General features: G+C 38.2%; 1 protein-coding gene across 3 annotated transcripts in view; it reads left to right on the top strand.

The window, feature by feature from the left end:
* COL21A1 (collagen type XXI alpha 1 chain) overlaps positions 1–27,668 on the top strand; it is a 236,239-nt gene that overhangs the window by 169,862 nt on the left and 38,709 nt on the right. For all 3 annotated transcript variants that reach the window (XM_044931869.2, XM_025272314.3, XM_044931871.2), the window contains one exon: positions 16,873–16,926. In XM_044931869.2, the coding sequence (XP_044787804.1) occupies positions 16,873–16,926 (54 nt within the window). The remainder of the gene's footprint in view (positions 1–16,872; positions 16,927–27,668) is intronic.

The raw sequence follows: 27,668 nt of genomic DNA, 5'->3' as shown, positions 1-27,668 counted from the left end.
GAAAAGGTCAGTTTTCATTCCAATCCCAAATAAAGGCAATGCCAAACAATGTTCAAATTACTGTATAGTTGCACTCATCTCACATGCCAGCAAGATTATGCTCAAAATCCTTAAAACTAGGCTTTAACAGTACATGAATGGAGAACTTACAGATGTATAAGCTGATGTAAAAGGCAGAGGAACCAGAGATCAAATTGCCAACACATACTGGATCATAGAAAAAGCAAGGGAATTCCAGAAAAACATCTGCTTCATTGACTACACTAAAGACTTTGACTGTGTGGATCACAAGAAACTGTGGAATATTCTTAATGAACTGGAAATACCAGAGCACATTACCTGCCTCCTGAGAAATCTGTATGCAGGACAAGAAGCAACAGTTAGAACCTGACATGGAGCAATGGTTCAAAATTAGGAAAGGAGTACGTCAAGGCTGTATATTGTCACCCTGCTTAATTAACTTATATGCAGAGTACATCATGCAAAATTCAGAAGTGGATGAATCACAAGCTGGAATCAAGATTTCCAGTAGAAATATCAATAACCTCAGATAAGCAGGTGATACTACTTTAATGGCAGAAAGTGAAGAAGAACTAAAGAGCCTCTTGATGAAGGTGGAAGAGGAGAGTGAGAAAGCTGGCTTAAAACTCAACATTCAGAAAACTAAGATCATGGCCTCCAGTCCTATCCCTTCATGGCAAGTACATGAGGAAAATGTGGAAACAGTGTCAGATTTCATTTTTGGGGGCTCCAAAATCAACGTGGATGCTGATTGCAGCCATGAAATTAAAAGATGCTTGTTCCTTGGAAGAAAAGCTTTGACAGACCTAGACAGTGTATTAAAAAGCAGAGACATTACTTTACCAACTAAGTTCTTATAGTCAAATCTATGGTTTTTCCAGTAGTAATGTAAGGATGTGAGAGTTGGACCATAAAGAAGGCTGGGCCTGGAAGAATTGATGTTTTTGAACTGTGATGCTGGAGAAGACTCTTGAGAGTCCCATAGACACAAGAAGAACAAACCAGTCAGTCCTAAAGGAAATCAACCCTGAATATTCATTGGAAGGACTGGTGCTGAAGCTGAAGCTCCAATACTTTGGCCACCTGATGTGAAGAGCCAATTCACTGGATAAGACCCTGATGCTGGGAATGATTGAAGGCAAGAGGAGAAGAGAGTGACAGAGGATGAGATGGTTGGATGGCATCACTGACTCAATGGGCATGAGTTTGAGCAAGCTCCAGGAGACGGTGAAGGACAGAGAAGCCTGTCGTGCTGCAGTCCATGAGGTCGCAAAGAGTCGGACACGAGTTAGTGACTGAACAACAACAACAACATACTCAACCCCTCACCCACTTCCTTTCCACATGAATTTGCCCATATGGATATTTCATATATATTGACTCATCTGAATCACGTGGTCTTTTGTGGTTCATCCCTTGGCCTATCCTAACATTTGTGAGGTTCTTCGATGTTTTGCCCTATATTAGTACTTTATTCCTTTTCATTGCTGATAATATTTCATTGTTTGAATATATGGATATTATTCATTTATCAGTTCATAGACATTTGAGTTGTTTGTAATTTTGGGCTCTTATAAATAGTGCTTTATGAACATTTGTGTACAAGTTTTTGCATGGACATGTGTTTCCATTTCCCTATATTTATGATAGTGAAATATCTGGAGAATATAATTATGTTTAATATTTTTAAGTTAGTTCACTCTTGATATTTACTTTCTTGCTAGGTCCATGCTACCCTAAATATTTAACTTTGGTTATGTCCTGAATTTTCTAATTAGTGTGGATATTCTAATATAGTTAGGTTAATTTCTTCTTGTCTGTTTGAAATTTTTTACTGGAGTCATTCACAATTTTTTAAAAGTCTATTTAATTAAAAAGATAGACTCTATTTCTTAGAGAAGTTTTAGGCTCACAGCAAAACTGATCAGAAAGTACTAAATGTTTCCATATACCTCCTGTCCCCTCCTCCTATAGATTTCCCCAGAATTGACTTCTCATACAAGAGTGGCACATTTTTTTTATTTAACAATTGATGAATTACATTTACACATCCTATCACTCAAAGTCCATAGTTTACATTTGTGTTCATGCTTGATGTTGTACATTCTGTGGGTGTGGTCAGATGTATAATGACATATCCACCACTGCAGTCTCAAACAGAATAACTTTACTGCCTTAAAAATTCTCTGTTCTCTACTTATTCATCTTCCTCTTCCCCTAGCCTCTGACAGCCACTAATCTTTTTACTGTCCTCAAAGATTTTCCTTTCCAGAATGTCATAGAGTTGGAATTATATTGTGTGTAGTCTTCTCAGATTGGCTTCTTTTACTTAGTAATATGTGTTTAAGACTCCTTCGTGTCTTTTCGTGACTTGATAGTTCATTTGTTTTTAGTGCTTAATAATATTCTTTTGTCTGAATAGTCTGCAGTTTATATTTACTTTTTGGAATGTTTCAACAATGAATCATACCTAATTTTTTCTGACCTTATTAATCTGTTTTCTTCCTCCCATCCAGCTTTTTGTTTTGGAATTTTTCAGTCATACAGAAAATTGAACCACATAAATACATGAGTATCTATTTCTAAATTTTGTTGTTGTTGTTGAAGCACTGGAAAATAAATTAGACTCCGTGCATTTCTCTCCTAAACACTTCAGCTTATATCTCCTAAGTGAAAGTTGCTCAGTTGTGTCCTACTCTTTGTGACCCCATAGACTGTATAGCCTGCCAGGCTTCTCTGTCCATGGAATTCTCCAGGCTAGACTACTGGACTGGGTAACCATTCCCTTCTTCAGGGGATCTTCCCAACCCAGAGCCTGAACCCAGGTCTCCCACACTGCGGGCAGATTTTTTACCATCTGAAACACCAGGGAAGCCTGTATATCCTAAGAATATTTTAATTCCATCATGATGTTCAAGAGATTTAATGTCAATACAATACTATTTTCTAATATTCAAATTTTTATAATTGTTTAAAAACAGTATCCTAAATAGCTATTTTTACACTTGATACAATCAATATCTGTGCATTGCATTTGGTTGTGTATTGGTCAGGGTTGCTCTAAAGAAACAATATCAATAGGATGTATGTATGTGTGTTTATATTGTTTATATGTGTCAATATATAAATGTATATTTGTATATCAAAATACATATTTATGTTTTCATGTATGTGTGTATATATTTTATATAGAGAGGGATAAAGAGGTGTTGGTGAGGGAAAGGGTGAGGGAGAGGGAGGGATGGAGACTGATTAATTGATTCATTCATTCATTCAAAGGAATTGTCACATGTATTCGTGTGGACTATGCTTTCTGTTACTATAGTTTTCCTTCTTACAATGTCAAGTAAATATAATCATATAATATTTAAGGCTTCCCAGGTGGTGCAGTGATAAAGAATGTGCCTGCCAATGCAGGAGACTCAGGAGATGGGGGTTCAATCCCTGGGTCAGGAAGATCCCTGGAGGAGGAAATGGCAACCCACTCCAGTATTTCTTGCCTGGAAAAATCCCATGGACAGAGGAGCCTGGTGGGCCGCAGTTCATGGGGTCTCAAACAATTGAATCTGACTGAACAACAGAACACACGCACACACACCATATTTAGTGGTATGTATCTATGACAGTTGGTTTCTTCATTTATCAGCTGATGAACATTTGAATTGTTTCCTATATTTGGCATTTATGAATAATGTTGATATGAATATGCTTATACACATGTAGATTGGACATGGTTTCATTTCTCTTGGGTTGATACCTACTAGAATTGCTGCATTGTATGGTGAGTGTATAAAATATCCCAAAATATTTTCCAAAGTGATTGTATTATTCTCTATTACCATCAGCAATTCAAGAGAATTCTACTTTTACCACATTCTGCCAACACTTAGTATTTGGTATTTTAGCTCTTTTATTTGGTACATAATAGTATCTCATATGGTTTTAGTTTGCATTTTCCTGATGACTGACAGGGTTGGCATCTTTTTATGGGCTTCTTGGCCATTTGTATATCTTCTTTTGTGACGTGTCTATTCAAAACATTTGGCAATTAAAAAAAAAAACTTTGGGTTGTTTTCTTGCTAATGAGTTGCAAGAATTCTTTGTACAATAGGTCTTTTATTAGACATGTATTTGTGAATATTATCTCCTGACCTTCAGATTGCCTTTCATTTTCTTAATGGTGTTATTCAATGGGAAGAAGTTTTTAATCAGAATGAAGTCTAGCTTCTTAGAATTTCTTTTTGCTTATGTCTTTGTGTTGTATTTAAGAATATTTACCTAACTTAAGGTCAGAAATTTTCTTTTTTCTTCTAAAAGAAAATATTTTCAAATGTCTTAAATGCATATATAAAATATCATAGTTTCTAAGATTGTACTACCATAGTTTACAAATGGTGTGATCACTCACCTAGAGCCAGACATCCTGGAATGCAGTCAAATGGGCCATAGGAAGCATTACTATGAACAAAGCTAGTGGAGGTGATGGAATTCCAGTTGAGCTCTTTCAAATCCTGAAAGATGATGCTGTGAAAGTGCTACACTCAATATGCCAGCAAATTTGGAAAACCCAGCAGTGGCCACAGGAAGGGAAAAGGTCAGTTTTCATTCCAATCCCAAAGAAAGGCAATACCAAAGAATGCTCAAACTACCGCACCATTGTACTCATCTCACACGCTAGTAAAGTAATGCTCAAAATTCTCCAAGCCAGGCTTCAATAGTACAAGAACCGTGAACTTCCAGATGTTCAAGCTAGATTTAGAAAAGGCAGAGACCACAGATCAAACTGCCAACATCCACTAGATCATTGAAAAAGCAAGAGAGTTCCAGAGAAACATCTACTTCTGCTTTATTGACTATGCCAAAGCCTTTGACTGTGTAGACCACAACAAACCGTGGAAAATTTTTAAAGAGATGGGAATACCAGACCACCTGACCTGCCTCCTGAGAAATCTATATGCAGGTCAAGAAGCAACAGTTAGAACTGAACATGGAACAACAGACTGGTTCCAAATTGGCAAAGGAGTTCTTCAAGGCTGTATATTGTCACCCTGCTTATTTAACTTACATGCAGAGTACATCATGCAAAATGCCAGGCTGGATGAAGCACAAGCTGGAATCAAGATTGCTGGGAGAAATATCAATAACCTCAGATATCAGATGATATCACCCTTATGGCAGAAAGTGAAGAAGAACTAAAGAGTCTCTTGATGAAAGTAAAAGAGGAGAGTGAAAAAGTTGGCTTAAAACTCAACATTCAGAAAACTAAGATCATGGCATCTGGTCTCATTGCTTCCTGGCAAATAGATGGGGAAACAATGTAAACAGTGAGAGACTTTATTTTCTTGGGCTCCAACATCACTGCAGATGGTAACTGTAGCCACCAAATTAAAAGACACTTGCCCCTTGGAAGAAAAGCTATGACCAACCTAGACAGCATATTAAAAAAGCAGAAACATTACCAACAAAGGTCTGTCTAGTCAAGGCTATGGTTTTTCCAGTAGTCATGTACAGATGTGAGAGTTGGACTCTAAAGAAAGCTGAGCACCCAAGAATTGATGCTTTTGAACTGTGGTGTTGGAGAAGACTCTTAAGAGTCCCTTGGACTACAAGGAGATCCAATCAGTCAATCCTAAAGGAAATCAGTCCTGAATATTCATTAGGAGGATTGATCTGAAGCTGAAACTCCAATACTTTGGCCACCTGATGCAAAGAACTGACTCACTGGAAAAGACCCTGATGCTGGGAAAGTTGGAGGTGGGAGGAGAAGGGGACAACAGAGAATGAGATGGTTGGATGGCATCACTGACTCAATGGACATAAGTTTGAGTAAGCTCTGGGAGTTGGTGATGGACAGGGAAGCCTGGCATCCTGCAGTCCATGGGGGCTCAAAGAGTTGGACATGACTGAGCTACTGAACTGAACTGAGTTTACAAATTTAGTTCTATGATCCATTTTGATTATTTTAATTCCTCTGTGATATAAAAGTTAAAGTTATTTTCTTCCCTTTTCTCCCTGGAGACCTGGTCATTCCAACGCCATTTATTGCAAGGTTTTCATTTCCCATAGAATTACTTGAGCATTTTTGCTACGTATCAATTGATCAATATATGTGTTAACTGATTTTTGAACTCTTGATTCTGTTTTACTCATCTGTGTGTGTGCTAAGTCACTTCAGTGGTGTCTGATTCTTTGTGACTCCATGGACTGTATCCCGCCAGGCTCTTCTGTCCATGGGGATTCTCCAGGCAAGAATACTGGAGTGGGTTGCCGTGCCCTCCTCCACGGGATCTTCCAAACCCAGGAATCAAACCCATGTCTCCTGTGTTGCAGGTGGATTCTTTACTGTCTGAGCCACCAGGGAAGCCCAGAATAAGTCTTGAAATTAGGTAGTTTAAGTCTCTAAATTTGTTTTTCTTTTTAAAATTGTAATAAATAATTGAGGTTCATGTAAACTTCACATAAGTTTTAGTATCAGCATGAAATTTTCTAACAACAACAACAGAAATTTCTGGGGCTTGTTAAAGAAATTTTTTAGTTTGGAGTACTTTTGTATTTACAGAGAAGTTGTAGATAAATAGTACAGTGAGGTTTCCTTATACACCTTACCAAGTTTCTCATGATGTTGCTATGATGCATTTGTTAAAACTAAGAAATCAGTATTGTCAAATTCCTGTAAATTAATCTGAACTCCATACTTTATTTGGATTTCATTAGTTTTCCATGAAGGTCCTTTTTCTGTTCCAGGATCCAATCCAGAATACACCACATTCCTTTTTTTTTTTTTCCTTATCATGACTCCTTAGTCTCTTCTTATCTGTGATGATTTATTAGTCTTTTCTTACTTTTTATAACAGTTTTGCAGAGCATTGGTTAGGGTTTCTGTTAGAATGTCAGTCAGTTCACATTTGTCTGATTAGACTGGAATTATTTCAGGGGTGGTGGAGAAGGATAACACAGAGGTGAGTGTCCTTCTAGCAAGGAGAGATAAGAAAGCCTTCCTCAGCAATCAATGCAAAGAAATAGAGGAAAACAACAGAATGGGAAAGACTAGAGATTTCTTCAAGAAAATTAGAGATACCAAGGGAACATTTCATGCAAAGATGGGCTCAATAAAGGACAGAAATGGTATGGACCTAACAGAAGCAAAAGATATTAAGAAGAGGTGGCAAGAATACACAGAAGAACTGTACAAAAAAGATCTTCACGACCAAGATAATCACGATGGTGTGATCACTCACCTAGAACCAGATATCCTGGGGTGTGAAGTCAAGTGGGCCTTAGAAAGCATCATTACGAACAAAGCTACTGGAGGTGATGGAATTCCAGTTGAGCTATTTCAAATCCTGAAAGATGATGCTGTGAAAGTGCTACACTCAATATGCCAGCAAATTTGGAAAACTCAGCAGTGGCCACAGGACTGGAAAAGGTCAGTTTTTATTCCAATCCCAAAGAAAGGCAATGCCAAAGAATACTCAAACTACCGCACAATTGCACTCATCTCTCATGCTAGTAAAGTAATGCTCAAAATTCTCCAAGCCAGGCTTCAGCAATGCGTGAACCATGAACTTCCAGATGTTCAAGCTGGATATAGAAAAGGCAGAGGAACCAGAGATCAAATTGCCAACATCTGCTGGATCATGGAAAAAGCAAGAGAGTTCCAGAAAAACATCTATTTCTGCTTTATTGACTATGCCAAAGCCTTTGACTGTGTGGATCACAATAAACTGTGGAAAATTCTGAAAGAGATAGGAATACCAGACCACCTGACCTGCCTCTTGAGAAACCTATATGCAGGTCAAGAAGCAACAGTTAGAACTGGACATGGAACAACAGACTGGTTCCAAATAGGAAAAGGAGTACGTCAAGGCTCGTATATTGTCACCCTGCTTATTTAACTTACATGCAGAGTACATCATGAGAAACGCTGGGCTGGAAGAAGCACAAGCTGGAGTCAAGATTGCCTGGAGAAATATCAATAACCTCAGATATGCAGATGACACCACCCTTATGGCAGAAAGTGAAGAGGAACTAAAAAGCTTCTTGATGAAAGTGCAAGAGGAGAGTGAAAAAGTTGGCTTAAAGCTCAGCATTCAGAAAATGAAGATCATGGCATCTGGTCCCATCACTTCATGAGAAATAGATGGGGAAACAGTGGAAACAATGTCAGACTTGTTTTGGGGGGCTGCAAAATCACTGCAGATGGTGATTGCAGCCATGAAATTAAAAGACGCTTACTCCTTGGAAGAAAAGTTGTGACCAACCTAATTGAAAAGCAGAGATATTACTTTGCCAACAAACGTCCGTCTAGTCAAGGCTATGGTTTTTCCAGTGGTCATGTATGGATGTGAGAGTTGGACTGTGAAGAAAGCTGAGTGCCGAAGAATTGATGATTTTGAACTGAGGTATTGGAGAAGACTCTTGAGAGTCCCTTGGACTGGAAGGAGATCCAACCAGTCCATTCTAAAGGAGATTAGTCCTGGGTGTTCATTGGAAGGACTGATACTGAAGCTGAAACTCCAGTACTTTGGCCACCTCATGCGAAGAGTTGACTCATTGGAAGGCTCTGATGCTGGAAGGGATTGGAGGCAGGAGGAGAAGGGGACGACAGAGGATGAGATGGCTGGATGGCATCACTGACTCAATGGACATGAGTTTGAGTGAACTCCGGGAGTTGGTGATGGTCAGGGAGGTCTGGCGTGCTGTGATTTATAGGATCTCGAAGAGTCAGACACGACTGAGTGACTGAACTGAACCGAGTGTCCTTCTCATTATATCTGAGTAAATACCATCCACATGTCTGATCATTGGTATGTTAACCTTGGTCCCTTGATTATGGTGTTACAGTTTACCCTTGTACAACACTAGGGTTATGGGTATAACCTTCCCCACAGTTGAAAATCCAAGTATAATTTATAGTCTGCCCTTTGTGTTTATTGTTTCTCTGTATCCATGAATGTGAATCCATGGATGATTCAACCAACCAGGAATCATGTGGTGCTATATATATAAAAATTTGCTATTGTGTGAGATGTACGCTAGTCAGTACATTCTTTGGCATCACCCTTATTTGTGATGAATGAAAACTGACTTTTCTCAGTCCTATGGCCACTGCTGAGTTTTCCAAATTTGCTAGCATATTCAGTGCAGCACTTCAACAGTATCATCTTTTGGCATTTGAAGTAGCTTAGTTGGAATTCATTCACCTTCTCTAGCTTTGTTTGTAACGATGCTTCCTAAGGTCCACTTGACTTCTCATTCCAGAATGTCTGGTTCTAGGTGAGTGATCATACCATCATGGTTATCTGGGTCATTAAGATATTCTTTGTACAATTCTTCTGTGTATTCTTGCCACCTCTTCTTAATATCTTCTTCTTCTGTTAGGTCCATACAGTTTCTGTCCTTTATTGAGCCCATCTTTGCATGAAATGTTTCCTTGGTATCTCTAATTTTCTTGAAGAGATCTCTAGTCTTTCCCATTCTATTTTTTTCCTCTATTTCCTTGGATTGTTCACTTAAGAAGGACTTCTTGTCTCTCCTTGCCCTTCTTTGGAACTCTGAATTCAGTTGGGCATAGCTTTGCCCTTCTCCCTTGCCTTTCATTTCCCTTCTTTCTTCAGCTATTTGTGAAGCCTCCTCAGACAACCACTTTGCCTTCTTGCATTTAATTTTCTTGAGGATGATTTTAGTCACTGCTCGCTGTACAATGTTACAAACCTCCATCCAGAGTTCCTCAGGCTTCTACCAGATCTAATCCCTTGAATCTATTCATCACTTCCACTGTCTAATCAAAAGTTATTTGACTTATAGTATTATAAATCAATTATATTTCAATATATATAAATACATAGATGAGGGGAAAAGACATGAATATATTATTCTCAAAGCCAAAAAAAAGGTGTAAAGTGGCCCTTAAATGTACAGAGATGTTCAACTTCACTCATAATAAGAGAAATACAAATTGAAGTTTTACCAAGGTACAATTACCCACCCATTAGGTTGACAAAAGTTCAAAAGCTTGAGTTGAAAATCCAATCTTCTTGTCCAGACTGTGAGTAAACAGACAGTTTCATATATTGTTAGTGTCCAGGCAAGCAGTACAACCCTTATAGGGATATGTGACAATAATTGGGGCAGGAAGACTGGAAAGTGACCCCCACCTGCTGGTGCTCATGTCTTTTTTAATTCCCTACTTTTGAGTGTGCCTGGGACCTATGACTTGCTTGTAACCAACAGGTATCACTCCAGTAATGATGGTACATTATGAGGGGCTCCATTTAGAGCCTACTTGCTCAATTCTGCCAATGAAGTGAGTTAACGTGGATGTCGATACTTTTGCAGTCAGGCCTCCAGATGAGAACACAACCCAGCAGACCTCCTGGTTACCACTTTGTAAGACCCTATTCAGAGAACTGGGCTTCCCAGGTGGCATTAGTGGTAAAGAACCCACCTGTCAATGCAGGAGACATAAAAGGTGTGGGTTCAGTCCCTGGGTTGGGAAGATCCTCTGGAGGAGGGCATGGCAACCCACTCCAGTGTTCTTGCCTGGAGACTCCCATGGACAGAGGAGCCTGATGGGCTATAGTCCACAGTGTCACACAGAGTTGAACACGAGTGCAGGGACTTAGCATTCGTGCACGCACACAGATAATTCAGTAAAGTCATGCCCAGTCTTCTGGCCCGTAGAAACAATGAAATAATCAATGTGGGTTTTTTTTTTCCAAGCACTTAAAAAGTAATTCATTTTCCCTAAATTATAATGCCAAACCATAGCAGTCAAATAGAAAAGTAACATATTATTTGAAAATAGTGTAGCCTGAAACAAATCATAATAGTTAAAGAACTGTTAAAATTCCAAACCCTTTGATGGCAGTAGAGTAGCTAACTTTCCTGAATCTTCCCTTCTGTTTCTAGAGATGTTCAAGGCACTTTCACAAAGACTCTTATTTAATTTTCCTAAAAAGAAAAATCTATGAAGTTGAGAATATCAATGTCATTTTGAAATTAAAATCAAATTAAGAGCAATTAAGGAATTTACCCCAAAGTGTACTGTCCTTTACATGGCATAGCCTGAATTTCAGGCCTAGTTTGTGTGATCCCTTTATGCATGATGTCTTCCAAATTTCTTGTGTTTATTTGGTTAGCCTGGAGGAGCTTACCCAGTCTTACATCTTTAATATATTCTCTGGCATACTAGAGTTTTGTTTACGTACTAAGAATAAACCATGGAATAAGATCAAAGGTAAATTATAGTGTTTAATAACAAAGTAAGGATCTTCTTCAAAATTAAATTATATTTTCATGGTCACACACCTTCCACCAGATTTTGAGGGTTGCAATGGCCACATACTAAATTACACCTCATGCTTTCATTTTTGTGGGTAAGTACCAAAGACCACCACATGAAAAGTAATACACATGCGATGCAAGTTTCACATCTCTGTTTTTGGTTAAATTTGCTTTTTAAAAATAACTGGTTTGCTGTAGAATAAATCATCTTTGACATTAGCTGCAGAGACTGGATTGAGGAATAATGTTTAGCATGACATTTTCTATTTATCTTATATAAGGAAGGAATTAATAATAGAATAGCAAAATGATAAATTAGACGTTGAGACATGCTACATGACTTTTTTCCTACCAGCCAAACATATTGGTATATACCAGGATCTCCAGGTCATGAAAGGAATCAAGTAATGAAGTTAAGTTCTGGATACAGTACTGAATTTCATAAAATAGTTGTGTATAGCATTGGAAAATTTTATGGAAGAAAAATAAGCAGAAATCCTCCTTTCATGTCCCAATGAAACATTTTTAAAACAGTGAAGAGATCATTCATGGGTCAAGATTACTGGCCATCATCTTATTGTAATTACACTGCATAATCCTCCGACAGCATTTGCAATAGTTCTGTCCACAAATGCTCTATCCCATTTCCTTTTGCAAATAGCTCTATCCCATTTCCTTTATCTTCCCCAAATCGAGCATTTGACAATAAATCATCCATTTTGCCTACCTTGACATGCTCCAGCAATTGTACATATAGTCTTATATTATGTTCACCACAATTCTAAACATTCTGGGTGATTAAAAAAACTCCTATAGGATGTGTTTCTATCCTTTAAAGACTGTGCAAGCCAGGAAACCAGTGCCTACATAAATGAGATACTTGCTGAACAATCTGGCCATTATAAAACTCAGTACCAAGTGCAAAGCCAGACAAAGCCATTGTGGTTCACTAGGGATGGGTGGGTGAGTGCAGAAAGGGTGTAGAGTCTCTTCCTTGAGATCTGGGTTAGAACCAGTGTGGTTCTCAAAGTGTGGTTGCAAGACCAGCAGTATCAGCACCTGTTGAATTAGAAACTCTGGAGTGGGGTCCGCCATCTGCAGTTTATCTAACACTCCAGATGATTCTGGTACAGCTAGAGTTGGAGAATCTCTGCTATACATTATAAAGAGTAGATGCTGTTTTATTCGTATGATTCTGTATCCTTTTGACTATCACTCTTGTGATAGTCAGAAGAAGTACAAAGAATAAGAAGAAATTAAATTTTCAAATAATTGTGGAACTTCATTACTGATACATGTTGCTGATGGTGACTTTTTTTTTTAAAAAAAAAAAACCTCTTAATCAGAGTAACATATTAAGATGGAGTTAATGATCAAAGTAATGAAAGGGGAAGTCTTTACCAACCAAAGTGGTTATGTAATCCCAAATTAGTCGTTCCTACTGTTGGGCAAACCTGTATTCAAGACAAGAAGCAAAGTTAGAACTGGACATGAAACAATGGACTGGTTCAAAATTGGGAAAGGAGTACGTCAAGGCTGTATATTGTCATCCTGCTTATTTAACTTATTTGCAGAGTACATCATGCAAACTGCTGGGCTGGATGAATCATAAGCTGGAATCAAGATTGCTGGGAGAAATATCAATAACCTTAGATATGCAGATGACACCACTGTTATGTCAGAAGACGAAGAGGAACCAAAGAGCCTCTTGATGAATGTGAAAGAGGAGAGTGAAAAGCTGTCTTAAAACTCAGCATTCAAAAAACTAAGATCATGGCACCTGATCCCATCACTTCATGGCAAATAGATGGCGAAAAAGTGTAAACAGTGACAGATTTTATTTTCCTGGGCGCCAAAATCACTGCGGATGGTAACTGCAGCCAGGAAATTAAAAGACGCTTGCTCCTTGGAAGAAAAGTGCTAAAAAGCAGACATATTACTTTGCCAACAAAGGTCCATCTAGTCAAATCTATGGTTTTCCCAGCAGTCATGTAAGGATGCAAGAGTTGGACCATAAAGATGGCTGAGCACTGAGGAATTCATGCTTTTGAACTGTGGTGCTGGAGAAGACTCTTGAGTGTCTCTTGGACTGCAAGGAGATCAAACCAGTTAATTCTAAAGGAAATCAACCCTGAATATTCATTAGAAGGATTGATGCTGAAGCTGAAGCTCCAATACTTTGGCCACCTCATGGGAAGAGCCTACTCTTTGGAAAAGACCCTGATGCTGGGAAAGATTGAAGGCAGGAGGAACAGGGATGACAGAGGACGAGATGATTGAATGGCATCACTGACTCAGTGAATACATTGTTGTTGTTCACTCAGTTATCTCTGAGTCTTTGCGACCCCATGGACTGTAGCATGCCAGGCTCCCCTGTCCTTCACCATCTCCCAAAGTTTGCTCAGACTCGTGTCCATTGAGTCAGTGATGCCATCCAACCATCTCATTCTCCGTTGTCCCCTTCTCCTGCCTTCACTTTTCCCCTGCATCAGGGTCTTTTCCATTGAGTCAACTCTTCCTATCAGGTGGCCAAAGTATTGGAGTTTCAGCTTCTCTGGGAGATGGTGAAGTACAGGGAAATCTGGCTTACTGTAGTCCATGGGGTTGCAAAGAGTTGGACACGACTGAGCAACTGAACAACTGTTGGACAACTCTCCTGCCCCCTTTAATTTATATACAGATGATCTAAACTATGGATTTGCTTCAGTATGACAATCACATATGCTAATACCTGGAAGTTAAGTTACCTAATGACTCACAAGTCTGCCATGGTTCTCAAATCATCAGAATTTTCTGTTCACATAAATTGCTGGGCCCCACCATCCAGAATTTCTGACTCAGTGGGTTTGTAGCAAGGCCCCAAATTTTGCATTTTGGAAAAGTTCCCAAGTGAGGTGAAGCTGATCTGGCTTGAGTAGGGACCATCCTTGAGAACCACTGACATGGGTGGTTCCTCCTTACATGATCAAATTGGGTCCTGCTGCTCAACTTTTACAAAATCAATACTCACAAATGTTGGTGGGGAGGAAAGTCGCCTTTAATCAGAATGTCAGCTGTCTAGGGAGAAGGTGAACTTGTGTCTCCCAAAAACATCTCTGAAGATTCTGCTCAGCCATGAAAGCTTTCAAAAGAAGTAGGAAGCAATATCAGTCGATCACTGGGATGGGGGTCAGAGTCCTTGCCAGCCCCGCTGCGTGCCACTTGAGTGCAGGCTTGTCGACTCCTCATAATCTTTCTTTAGATCTTGTCTGGTTCCCACAGTTTGTTTGGAAGATTACTGAACCAGAAGCTGGGGAAGGTATCTGATCATCTGTCAAATGCTTATTCTTCACTTCTATTATACTTCTTTTATCTCCAGAAAGAATCAGAAAGTTAGGCAAAATATTGTGTGATCCAAAGATCTGAAAAGTGTGTCAGGACTGGAGATAAGTAGAACAAAGGGTTCCTGGTTTAAAGTTAGTGTCAAGACAAAGGGACATTTTGCTGAGAGCTCTTGCTTGCAAAGAGCTTTTTCCTGCCCAAAGCTGCAGTACTGATCCTCCAGTGTCAGAACTTGACATAGTTCTTTTCTCTAAATTTTCAGGCTTTTGAACTTGTTGCTTTTGTGAATCTGACAGCCATTTTTGTTTCTCTTTGGTATTTTTATAAACTTTTCTGTAGAAATATTGGGTTGGTAGGACCACCCTGACCTCTAGTTTGGTTAATTTACAGGAAAACATTATCTTTTGCCCCCTTCTATTCTCAACTGTCATCTAGTGTTTGTAAATAAAACTGGAATAGATGAAATATTTGGCTTTAGTTGTAACTGTGCTAATGGAATGCAAGAATTCATAAAAGTGGGAGAAGCAGTGTTTATATAATGTGTTATAGTTGGATTTTTTTCTAAGGGTGATTGTGTTAGCCAAGTGTTATTGGTTCTTCCTCTGTGGTTCATTTTTTACAATTTGGGGAGTTCATTAGGATATGAAGCTATGAAAAATGGTGCTGACACGTGCTTTAACACATGTATTCTGAGACTTCCCCCCCGCCCCCGCCTCCACCTTTTAAACTTACCTGGACTCAGATATGTGAGTTATTTACAAGAAAAATATTTTCATTTTGGTTCTACTTTCTATTTTGCTCTCATATCCAATGAAATGTACTCTCTGGTACAATTCACATGTGGCATAATTGTTTGCAGAGAACTTTGCTTGTTAAGACATAATACTTTGCCAAACAGACATACAACCTCATGGCTCTTTATGACCAATAGGTTTTAAGAAGCCTAAAACATCTATTTCAAGGGACTTTTCCCAACTGCCCTGTATTTTTGTCCAGACAGTTTAATGGCCATATTGATCTGTGGATATTATACCCTTTAGAATTAAATTCAGCTAATACTTATTTTTAGTAAGCATAATGTCATGATATGTTTTTGCATGCTAGCAATGGATTCAAAACTTAGAGCATGCCAGAAAGTGGATGTAAAATAAGGTGCATAAATAATTTGAGCAGAATAATTTAAAGATATATAACTGAAAACTATTATAATTTTAACAGCTACCTAAAATACACATTATATATGTTTATTTTAAACTAATACCAGATTAAAGTGCTGAATAATTTCAAGTAATAACCTATAGTAACTACATTCTTAATGAAAGCTTTGTTTTGATTTTAAAATGTAACTCTTGAGGGGTAAGGTCACATATCCAACAGGGTGATCAGTTTTAAAGTAAAAGTAAAACTATGAAAAGGACTGATGTAAATATAAGTCACATTTACTTTGAAGACAGAATCATCCTGTTCTCCTAAGAATGAGTATACATGTATCCCAGTTATCTTATGACTACTCCATTATCTTCTGTCATGTATAGGTTTGATGTTTATACAGTCACCTTATGGATTTCAGAATGAGTTATTTGATGTCAGGAAAAGTTGATATCAATAATCCAGACAACAAGGACCTATTGTATAGCCCAAGGAACTATATTCAGTATCTTGTAATAAACTATAATGGGAAAAAACCTCAAAAACTATATATATATATATATATATATATATATATATATATAATGGGAAAAAACCCTCAAAAACTATACACACACACACACATATATGTATATATATATGCCTGCATATGTATGTGTGACTGAATGACTTTGCTGTACACCTGAAACTAATACAGCATTGTAAATTAACTAAACTTCAAATTTTTTTAAATGAGGAAAGAAATCCAGAGGTAATTTTAATTTTCTGTATCTAATGTGCTTTGGTATATATGTGCTGTGTGCTTAGTCTCTCAGTCATGTCCAACTCTTGGCGACCCCATGGACTGTAGCCTGCCAGTCTACTCTGTCCATGGGGATTCTCCAGGCCAGAATACTGGAGTGGGTTGTCAGGCCCTCTTCCAGAGGATCTTCCCAATCCAGGGATCGAACACAGGTTTCCCGCATTGCAGGCGGATTCTTTACTAACTGAGCCCCTGGGGAAGCTGGTAATGTTGCATATACGTAATGCTGCATATTACTATTTTAGTGAGCATACCTGCAAATGGCATTCTCTGTTTCTTTTTATCATTAAAAGGGAGAAGCAGGACCACCAGGTGCTCCGGGGCAGGATGGATCTCGAGGAGAACCTGTGAGTACCTTCTGGATTCAGTTCTAAAGGATGATGTTCTACATCCATCATGAAATCCTTTGACTATTTAAGTTCTCCTCTTCTCCTCCCAGATGTATAGGAACTGTGGAATGCTGTAAAGTATTAAGATAGTCAGCCTTCTTTTACAAACTGGGTAAGGTTTTGCTAACAGGAAATTTATGTACTGAATGAATCTGTATCACAAAAATGACAAGCAGGTGCTTGACATGACAAGGAATCATGGCAGTGGATAGTGAAGGTATTTAGGTTTAACCTCTCCTCCTAAACCGGCAGATAGAAAGCTGGGAGTTATAGAGTGGGACTTCATCCCCTCCTCTGCCCATGCCATCAGTTCAGAGAAGGCAAGGAAAGATCATGTAATCCTTTTTCTCTGACTCCTCTGTCCTTCCTGCTGACTGGTGGGAAGGAAGCAAGGTTTGCTGCACCAGATGTACTCTGTTGGGAAAGCAATTAGAAGATTAAATATATAAAGTTTGCCCATGTTATCTGGATATAATTCTTCTGGTCTGTATTCTCTTCCAATTAAGAGTGTATATCATTATGTTTTTCTGTTATTTTGCCAGTCACTGAAACTTTGGTTTTTAGAAATATATCCCATGAAGATTGATCTTTACCAAAGATCAGATATTTTTTCGTGTGTGAAAAAGCTTTGAAAAACAGGAAAAAAAAATTGTATTAGATTTTGTGATGCAAAGAAATGAAGACTCCTCTGTTGTGTGTGATGCTGGTTTTAAGTATTTGTGATGAAGATATTTGGCCCCACTAAAAGGAATGTGTTCACTTTATTTGTTCTATAAATGTGGCAGCCAAGAAAATTAGTGGTGCTTAAGTAGGAAGGACAGAGAGCTTATATAAACGTTTTAAAGTTAAACACAGCTTGTAGAAGCAGGATGGTGATTCATCCCTGCAAACATTGATAAATGTGAACACTAACTCTTGTAATTAAAATTGAGGATAAAGGATGTATTTTACTGGGAAATGATGATATTGCTTTAAAGTACAACTGTATGCACAGGCCTGTTCTTTGAAACTTAAAGGCTGGTATTGATCAATCCTAAGAGTACTTTATTTATTTATTTATTTATTTTTAAATTTATTTATTTTAATTGGAGGCTAATTACTTTACAATATTGTATTGGTTTTGCCACACATTGACATGAATCCGCCACGGGTGTACATGTGTTCCCCATCCTGAACCCCCTCTATGTCCCTCCCCATCCCATCCCTCTGGGTCATCCCAGTGCACCAGCCCCGAGAGCCCTGTATCATGCATCGAACCTGGACTGGCGATTCGCTTCACATAAGAGTACTTTAGTCCTAAGGGTAATTTACTTTCTGAGTGGCAAATGATTCTCAGTTAACTTCAATCCAGGTAACAAACTCAGTTCTACCACTTGCTGGATTTATTAGCATTTGTTTCAACCATATATCACTGTGTTTAAGAATTATTATCTTTTGGTCATTCATTCAATAAGCGTCTACTGTCTGCTTTGTGCCAGACATTATATTAATTGAGGAGGAAATGAAGATGAATTTGTCATGGTCATGCCCTCAAGGAGTCAGATGTACCAATAGACAAAAACATTGTATAAAATGTTCTGGAGTGAGACACGAGGTGGGGATGGAGGAGGCTTGCAAAGTTGGCAGAGATGTATGTGATGCTAAATGGGACATCATTGAAAAGGATGTATTCTTATTTTAATAACCATTTATTGAGATATAATTCACATACTACTGTATAAAATTTATCTATTTAAAGAGTAAACAGGATGCTCTCTTGGCCAAATTCTGGAGGAAGAAAAAGAGTTGTCTAGTTGTTTGGCCGGGAGAAGGCAATGGCACCCCACTCCAGTACTGTTGCCTGGAAAATCCCATGGATGGAGGAGCCTGGTAGGCTGCAGTCCATGGGGTCACTAAGAGTCAGACACGACTGAGCGACTTCACTTTCACTTTCCACTTTCATGCATGCATTGGAGAAGGAAATGGCAACCCACTCCAGTGTTCTTGCCTGGAGAATCCCATGGACGGAGAAGCCTGGTTGGCTGCAGTCCATGGGGTCCCACAGAGTCAGACATGACTGAAGCGACTTAGCAGCAGTTGTTTGGCCTCCTAAGGCAGCAACCTGTAACATGTTTCAAAACATGAGAAAACTGACATTAGTTGACTGCTTAGAATAGATGGAGGGGATGGGATAGAAATAATAAATGAGGTTGCGGGGGTAGGTAGAGGCCAAATTAAAACGTGTCTTGCATGTCTGTGCTATTTGGACTTGAATCTGAGAGCTGTCAGGGTTCTAAGGAGGGAAGCAAGGTGTTCAGTGACATTTTAGGAATGTCACTCCAACAGCAGAATGAGAATGGGAAGTGGGCTGAGGTGGAGGGCAGAGCATGACAGGAGGCCAGCTGAGCCCTATAGCCCCACCTCCCACTAAAGCAGGGACATTCAGAGTTGGGAAGAGGAGAGGGTGTCTAATTTGAAATGAACTAAGAAAGCAACAATAATGCCCAGGGGTCAATTGGATGTGAGCAATATGAAAAAGGATGGTTCTCAAGGTCTTACCTCACAGATGGAGGTGCAGGAAGACCGAGCAATGAACAGGAAGTAGAGTCAAGAAGAATTTATTTCAGCTGGGGAGGTGATCCTATATTTTCAAATGGGACAGTAGCAAAGCCATTTAAAGAAGAGGCCCATGATTTGCATAATTAGCATAGATACAGAAAATGGGGACTAATGTAATTCCAATAAGAAAAAGTAGGTCAAATTCAAGACAGTTTTAGAAGAATCTCTATGAATCTACTAGGTAGATTTCTAGAATTTCTAAGAATCTACTAGGCATAGTAGACTGAAAAGTGTTCCCCGCCAGGGTATCAGATCTTAATAACTAAAACAGGTAAGTGTTATTGTATCTGAAAACAGGGTCTTTGTAGGTGTGATTAAGGATCTTTGATGTGGGCTATCCTGGCTTGTCTGAAGGGAAGCAGATCTAATCAGTCAAGAGCAGAACTGAAGTTTCTCAAGGGAGACAGTGATATTGGAGTGATGGGGCCGCAAACCAAGGGATGCTGGCAAGAAGGCAGAAAACGCAAGGGATGGTCTCCCCTGGAGCCTCTGGGGGAGTGCAGACTTCCAGCCTCTAGAGCTGTGAGCGAATAGCATTCTGTTGCTTTCAGCTACAAAGTTTATGGTATATTTTTATAGCAGCCTTTGGAGATGAGTACACTAGTCTAATCTTTAACTACCATTTATGTAACAAATCTATGTAAAAAGCCCATACTGATACACACCAAACTCTTCATAGCACATGTATTGATTAAAAATATTTGGGTTCAAAGCAAGTAGATAAACAGGTTTAAATGACAATTTGGTTAAAAGTGAAGCTCTTCAATCATTAGAATTTTCTGATTCATCAATTTTGTTAACTTCTCATGTGTTTTGCAAAACTTCTTTTGTCCACTTCATATTTTTCTACATTTTTGCATGATTTTGTTTAGTAACTTTCATCCCATCTGTCTGCTCTGTACTATTCATCATATTGAAAAATTGGAATAATTTAAATGTCTCTACATTATTGTGTTTGTAAACCATAGTATAAAAATATAATAGTCTATGTTTACATAAAATATAATGGCTTCCCTGGTAGCTCAGCTGGTAAAGAATCTGCTTGCAATGCAGGAGACCCCGGTTCGATTCCTAGGTTGGGGTGGTCTGCTGGAGAAGGTATAGGATACCCACTCAACTATTCTTGGGCTTCCCTGGTGGCTTAGCTGGTAAAGAATCCGCCTACAAAGTGGAAGACCTGGGTTTGATCCTTGGGTTGGGAAAATCTCTTGGAATATAATAAAGTCTGATACTTTATTAAACCATAGTATAAAAATATAATATTCTATGTTTACAGAAAATATCATACTCTCTGAATATGTATGCATAAGGAAGAGTCTACATGACAAAAGTTTGGTTTAATCACGTTTTGGTTACTCTGCTTATTTTTCCTCCCCAGTTTGCGTTTTGATGCCTGCTTTTGCCTGTCTGTGTTTTATTTTCTCCTGTAAGCATGATATGGTTATTATAATACATTATAAAAATATAAGGCCTGGCTTTTGCGTGTTTTGCAGTGTTTCTTTGTTTTTCAAACATATGAAGTTTGTCAGGTTGTATTTCCATTTTTGTGCCAAGGAATGGCACAAAATCAGATTGCTTCAAGGAATTCTCAGTTGTTGGAAATATGTTTTCTTAACTTCTTACTAAATCACTCTGAATTTACCTTGTGCAGTTAGGTGGATGGGGAGACAGGGCAGTAAGGGAACAGCATCATGCCAAATTTACTTGTAGTTGACACAATAACTGTGCACATTCATTTTTGACAAATTATCAAGTCAGTCAGCTACTTGGCTTTTGCTGGAAGTTGGTGACCAAGTTACCTGAACTGTCATCGTTTCCCCCACTGTTCATCATAGCTGTTCTGTGCTGGTTGGAACCCAGCAATGTCTTGTGTTTATCGTAGCTTTTCTTCTCAAGTGTCTGATCCATCACATCCTTAGTTCTCTGATCACCAGCCCACCCACTGTGCTCAGGGTGCAATGGCTCTTGGTGAGGACTTGCAGGCAGAACTTGGGTTCCACTCTTTGAGCTAAGATCTCTGGAGCCCCACGAGGATGAAAGATAGGATGCCACACTTTCTGGATCTATGGAGGTGAGCACATCTTTCTTTGTTAAGGATGCCTCAAGTCATTTTATTTTGCACACACTTGCCGTATCATTTTTCCAGAGATGCAGATGTGGGGATCATTGTATTGTATTTGAGGACATTGACTCATAGAGGCTTTTGTTTCATTTCCTCATACCTTTTGAATTTTCACTAAACCACATCTTATGCTTCTCTTTGTAGTGTGTGTTAACTGCTGAGGTGGTCCAAGTTATCATTTACTTAAGAGACAAGTAGGTTTTTTGTTTCCTCACCTTTTCTGTGGTGTAATTATTTGACATGCCATTTTATGCACAGAGGTCAGGGGCAGAAAATCCTTGAGGGAAGTTAATGTTGAATTGCTGTCGTGTTTCCCACATGGAATAATCCACTTTATTATATACTAGCAATGTGGACGTGTCTTTATTTGCTCACTTGGCTTTATTTTTTACTTAAAGGAGAAAGGTAAGAGGAAACAAAAACCCCACTAGTTTTGATGTTGCTCTTATTTGATTTGCAATTGTATGGCAAGCTTTTTAAAGTCAGTACATATTTGTAAGATTTTTTTTTCCCCACTCCTCTTACAGGAACCAGGAGTGGCACTTCCTTGGTATGTGTTGAGTGAAACAACCTTTTAAACCTGATATCTGCTGTTAAGAATTTCACAAGGCACTTAGGGTGAAGGCAACTCACATTTAACAACTGAGAACATTTTGAAAATTCAATTATCTTTATTATTGTAATAGTGCTAGTTCCAGGGTTATGTTTTAAAACCTATTGAGAATAACTCTTAGAGTGCATTTTGAATTAAAACACATAAACATCCCATTGGTCTACAGGTTTTAATACATTTGTAACCAGTATATGCAACTTTTTGGTCTCCCAAAGAATGATGTTTGGCATTGTCATGACCGCAAAATATTCTTTAATCTTAAAAGCAAGCGTTGGTCTGTTATCTACAAATTAGTTCATCAAGTCCCACTAGGTTTACTTATGAATATGTTTCTTTCCTATTACAAATGATTCCACTGATACAGTAAAATCTGACCACCATCGAAGAACTTTATAAAACAACACTGTGGATTTTAAATTTAGAAGCTCTGTGAATTATGGTACTGATTATGTTTCTTACTGATGTTTTGAAGAAATCTTTTAAAATCATTGTTAGACTGTTAGTAAGCATTTAAGAATTCTTTATTTGAATCTTCTTCTTGATTCATTTCTTTAATTTGAAAGAGGCTTTCTTGAATCCTGAAATGACAAGATGAATAAATTCAGTTGAACGTATGAAAGGATGCATGATTTATTCTCAGAAGAAGTGATGAATTCTTTGAGTCTATAGAAAGTCTTTGTTGCTTCCAGGGGGCTCTGTGTTTCTGCTGGTGTGGGGATTGGTGACACTCATCTCTGTTTTGAAGAGAGTGGTTGAAAGGAAACTGGCACTACAATTGGTACAGGATATTGAGTCTAGACTTCAAGGCTTTTAAGATTTTGGCTTTAAAATTATCTTCTGCAGTCATAATGGGACCAAGGGAGGTTTTGTATACTTTCATTAAAAACTTTTGCTATAAGGTTCTTATATGATACCCTTGAATTAGTCCAAATAAGTTCTTTTTTCAAGGCATGAAAATACATAATTAACAAAACAGTATTTTTCAAGACAAAGGCATATTTTATTGTAATTCTCAGTTCATGATCTATCTAGGTATGTTAGCAGATGAAATAAGGAAATTTCATATTCTTTCTACTTTCATAGGTGTGGTAGCTATATTTTTTTGTATGAGCTGAGGAATGCATCTTTTGGTAACTAGATAATTTCATTTTAAAGATCTAGTTCTTGGTTTCTGTTTTTTTAAAAAAGATTTCAAAATGCTTGAGTGTGTAACACACTGAAAACTGAATCAAATGTTCTGATGCCTTGAGAGTTGACACCAGAATATCATTGGTGTTCTAGGTATGTTTAAGGGAGGTGAAAACACAGATGGGGAATTTCTGAAAAAGCACTTGAAAAATTTTGCTTATATCAAAATACATTTGCTTATATCAAAATACATTTTTAAGCAAAGTACATTTGCTTATATCAAAATACATTTTTGCTTATATCAAAAATACATTTTTGTTTTTGAGAATCAGAAAAGAAGCTAATAATTAGTTAACTGATTGCTAATAGTTCTAGGTACTTAGTTTATAAAATGACTTTTGTAACTTTCAGTACTGAACTAAAGTGTTCCATTGTTTGAAATAGAAGTAGTTTAGTTGTAGTTAGGTGTTTTTCTTGGTCTTGATTTTATAAACTAACTAAGTACCTAGAACTATTGGCAATCAGTTAACTATTAGCTTCTTACCTGATTTTGATCTTGCTTCATTAAAAGATTATGGGTTTGAAATGCTTTTGGCAAAGATTCACACTTTGGAAGTTGTAGAAAAAAGGTATGTTTTAACAAAAGATTAATCATGAGTAGACTAGTATTTATTATTACATTCCAGAAGTCCTGTACTACTCTAATGGTTCACAATTAATCTAATCAATTGAAAATGATCAACACAAGATATTAGAATATGCATTTATTTTAGTAATTTAATTATAACATAAGTTTTAGACTTTTTCAATAAAAATATTTCTTGAAAATAAAGTATAAAGAGTAATTTATAAAGTAAAATTAAAATTAAACTAGAGTAAAGGAATTGCATAATGATTTATTTGTTCTTGGAACTATGAATAATTTTTGTTGTGATACAATATTCTTCCTTTCTGCTGTCTATGGAAAAAGAAGATGCTTTATTGGTGGATTTAGGTGAAATATGAAGAACTTCTGAACAATATATATCAAAACTGGATTAAAACCACTAGTGGAGAAGGCAATGGCACCCCACTCCAGTACTCTTGCCTGGGAAAATTCCATGGACGGAGGAGCCTGGTGGGCTGCAGTCCATGGGGTCGCGAAGAGTCGGACACGACTGAGCGACTTTACTTTCACTTTTCACTTTCATGCATTGGAGAAGGAAATGGCAACCCACTCCAGTGTTCTTGTCTGGAGAATCCCAGGGATGGGGGAGCCTGGTGTGCTGCTGTCTATGGGGTCGCACAGAGTCAGACATGACTAAAGTGACTTAGCAGCAGAGAGCTTTAGGGGCTTCCTAGGTGGCGCAGTGATAAAGAATCCACCTGCCAATGCAGGAGATGCAGGAGATGTGGGTTTGATTCCTGGGTCAGGACGATCCCCTGGAGGAGGAAATGGCAACACACTCCAGTATTCTTGCCTGAGAAATCCCATTGACAGAGGAGACAGGCAGGCTACAGTCCATATGGTGGCAAAGAGTCCGACAAGACTGAGCGACTGAGCACACATCCACAGAGAGCTTTAGAACTGTCGACGGCTCTTATTAAGATGGGTAGTTAGGTGCAAATATTTGCTGAGCAATCATGGAATTGCTCACTTGGTACAATCACGTACCAGTTGGTACAACACTGTACCAAATGGTTTTAGTTGGAACATTTATTCTGTAGATAGGAAAACAGAAAATTCACTCAAGAAACTTATATTGTACAGAAGAGTGTATCAAAATCCTACTGTGGATTAAGACTGTTCAGTTCACTTCAGTTTAGTTGCTCAGTCATGTCAGACTCTTTGCAACCCCATGAACTGCAGCACGCCAGGCCCCCCTGTCCATCACCAACTCCCAAAGTCCACCCAAACCCATGTCCATCGAGTCGGTGATACCACCCAACCATCTCATCCTCTGTCATTCTCTTCTCCTCCTGCCGTCAATCTTTCCCAGAATAACGGTCTTTTCAAATGAGTCAGCTCTTCGCATCAGGTGGCCAAAGACTGTTGAAAGCCATTAAAGACAAGTGAAGTTAGTTACGAAACGGAGAGTATGAAGATTTTTTTTTTTTTCTTTTTGATGAAAGGTTAAAGACTGGTGAGAGAATGATCTACAGTAGTTTTTAATCAGAGAGGCATATGAAAATTCAATTGGTAGAAATTCATAAATCAAAAATACTTCAACGCAAATAATTTTCAGGAGAGTTGTTTCTTAATGTCATGGCTGCAGTCAGTGTCCACAGTGATTTTGGGGCCCAAGAAAATGAAATCTGTCACTGTTTCCATTTTTTTCCCATCTATTTGCCATGAAGTGATAGGACCAGATGCCATGATCTTAGTTTTCTGAATGTTGAGTTTTAAGTCAGCTTTTTCACTCTCCTCTTTCAGCTTCAAGAGGCTCTTTAGTTCCTCTTCACTTTCTGCCATTAGAATGGTGTCATCTCCATATCTGACATTATTGATATTTCTCCGGGCAATCTTGATTCCAGCTTGAGCTTCATTCAGCCTGGCATTTCACATGATATACTCTGTACCTAAGTTAAACAAGCAGAGTGACAATATACAGCCTTGATGTACTCCTTGTCTAATTTGGAACCAGTCCTTTGTTTCATATCTAGTTCTAACTGTTGCTTCTTGACTGACATACAAGTTTCTCAGGAGGCAGGTAAGGTGGTCTGATATTCCCATATCTTGAAGAATTTTCCACACAGTCAAAGGCTTTAACATAATCAACGAAGCAGATGTTTTTCTGGAATTTCCTTGCTTTGTCTATGATCCAGTGGATTTTGGCAATTTGATCTCTGGTTCCTGACTTTACTAAATTTAGCTTATACATCTGGAAGTTCTCAGTTTATGTACTGTTGAAGCCTAGCTTGAGGGATTTTGAGCATTATCTTGCTAATGTGAAATGAGTACAATTGTGTGGTAGTTTGAACATTCTTTGGCATTGTTCTTCTTTGGGATTGAAATGAAAACTACCTTTTCCAGGCCTGTGGCCACTGCTCAGTTTTCCATGTTTGCTGACATATTGAGTGCAGCACTGTAAAAGCATCATCTTTTAGGATTTGAAATGGCTCAGCTGGAGTTCCATCACCTCCACTAGCTTTGTTGATTGTGAGAATTCCTAAGGCCCACTTGACCTCACACTCCAGGACGTCTGGCTCTAGGTGAGGTATCACATTATTGTGGTTATCCAGGTCAATAAGACCTTTTTTGTACAGTTCTTCTGTGTATTCTTGTGTATTTGTCCTTTCAGTTTAGTTAAGTTCATTCACTCAGTCATGTCCTACTCTTTGTGACCCCATGGACTGCAGCACACCAGGCTTCCCTGTCCATCACCAACTCCCGGAGTTTACTCAGACTCATGTTCATTGAGTTGGTGATGCCATCCAACCATCTCATCCTCTGTTGTCCCCTTCTCCTCCTGCCCTCAATCTTTCCCAGCATCAGGGTCTTTTCCAATGAGTCAGGTTCTTCGCATCCAGTGGCCAAAGTATTGGAGTTTCAGCTTCAGCATCAGTCCTTCCAATGAACACCCAGGGCTGATTTCCTTTAGGATGGACTGTTTGGACCTTCTTGCTATACTCCAGATCAACTATACTCCAAGAAAAAAAAAATTAACGTGTGAGAACACTAAAAAAAAAAAGAAAAATGACAATAAACGTGTGAAAGCACATTCAAATTTATTAGTCATTAGGGAAATAAAAATCAAGACCACAATGAGGTATTACTTCACACCCAATAAGATGGATGGTTATAATAAGAAAGACAGACAATAATAAGCATTGGTGAAGATTTGGAGAAATCAGAGTCTTAATATAATGCTGGTACAGCAACAAATATATATATAAATTTTATATATATATATATATATATATATATATATATATGTCACAAAGAGTCGGACATGACTGAGCGACTGATCTGACCTGATCTGATATATATATATATAATGATACAGCCATTGAGAAATCAGATTGGCAGTTCCTTGAATGGTTAAACACAGAGTTGTTATATGAGCTAGCAATTCCATGCCTAGGTGTATACCCAAGATACATGGGTATACTGAAAGCATGCATCCACACACAACTTGTGTACAAGTGTTCATAGTAGCGTTATTTATAATAACCAAAAAGTGGGAACAACCTAAATGCCTGTCAAATAATGAAATGATAAGCAAAATGTAGTATTTCCATACAATGGAAAATTATTGG

This window comes from Bubalus bubalis, chromosome 2 (assembly GCF_019923935.1).
Source record: "Bubalus bubalis isolate 160015118507 breed Murrah chromosome 2, NDDB_SH_1, whole genome shotgun sequence".
NCBI lineage: Eukaryota > Metazoa > Chordata > Mammalia > Artiodactyla > Bovidae > Bubalus > Bubalus bubalis.
Note: the sequence above shows the minus strand (reverse complement) of the source record. Positions and strands in the feature narration are given on the sequence as shown.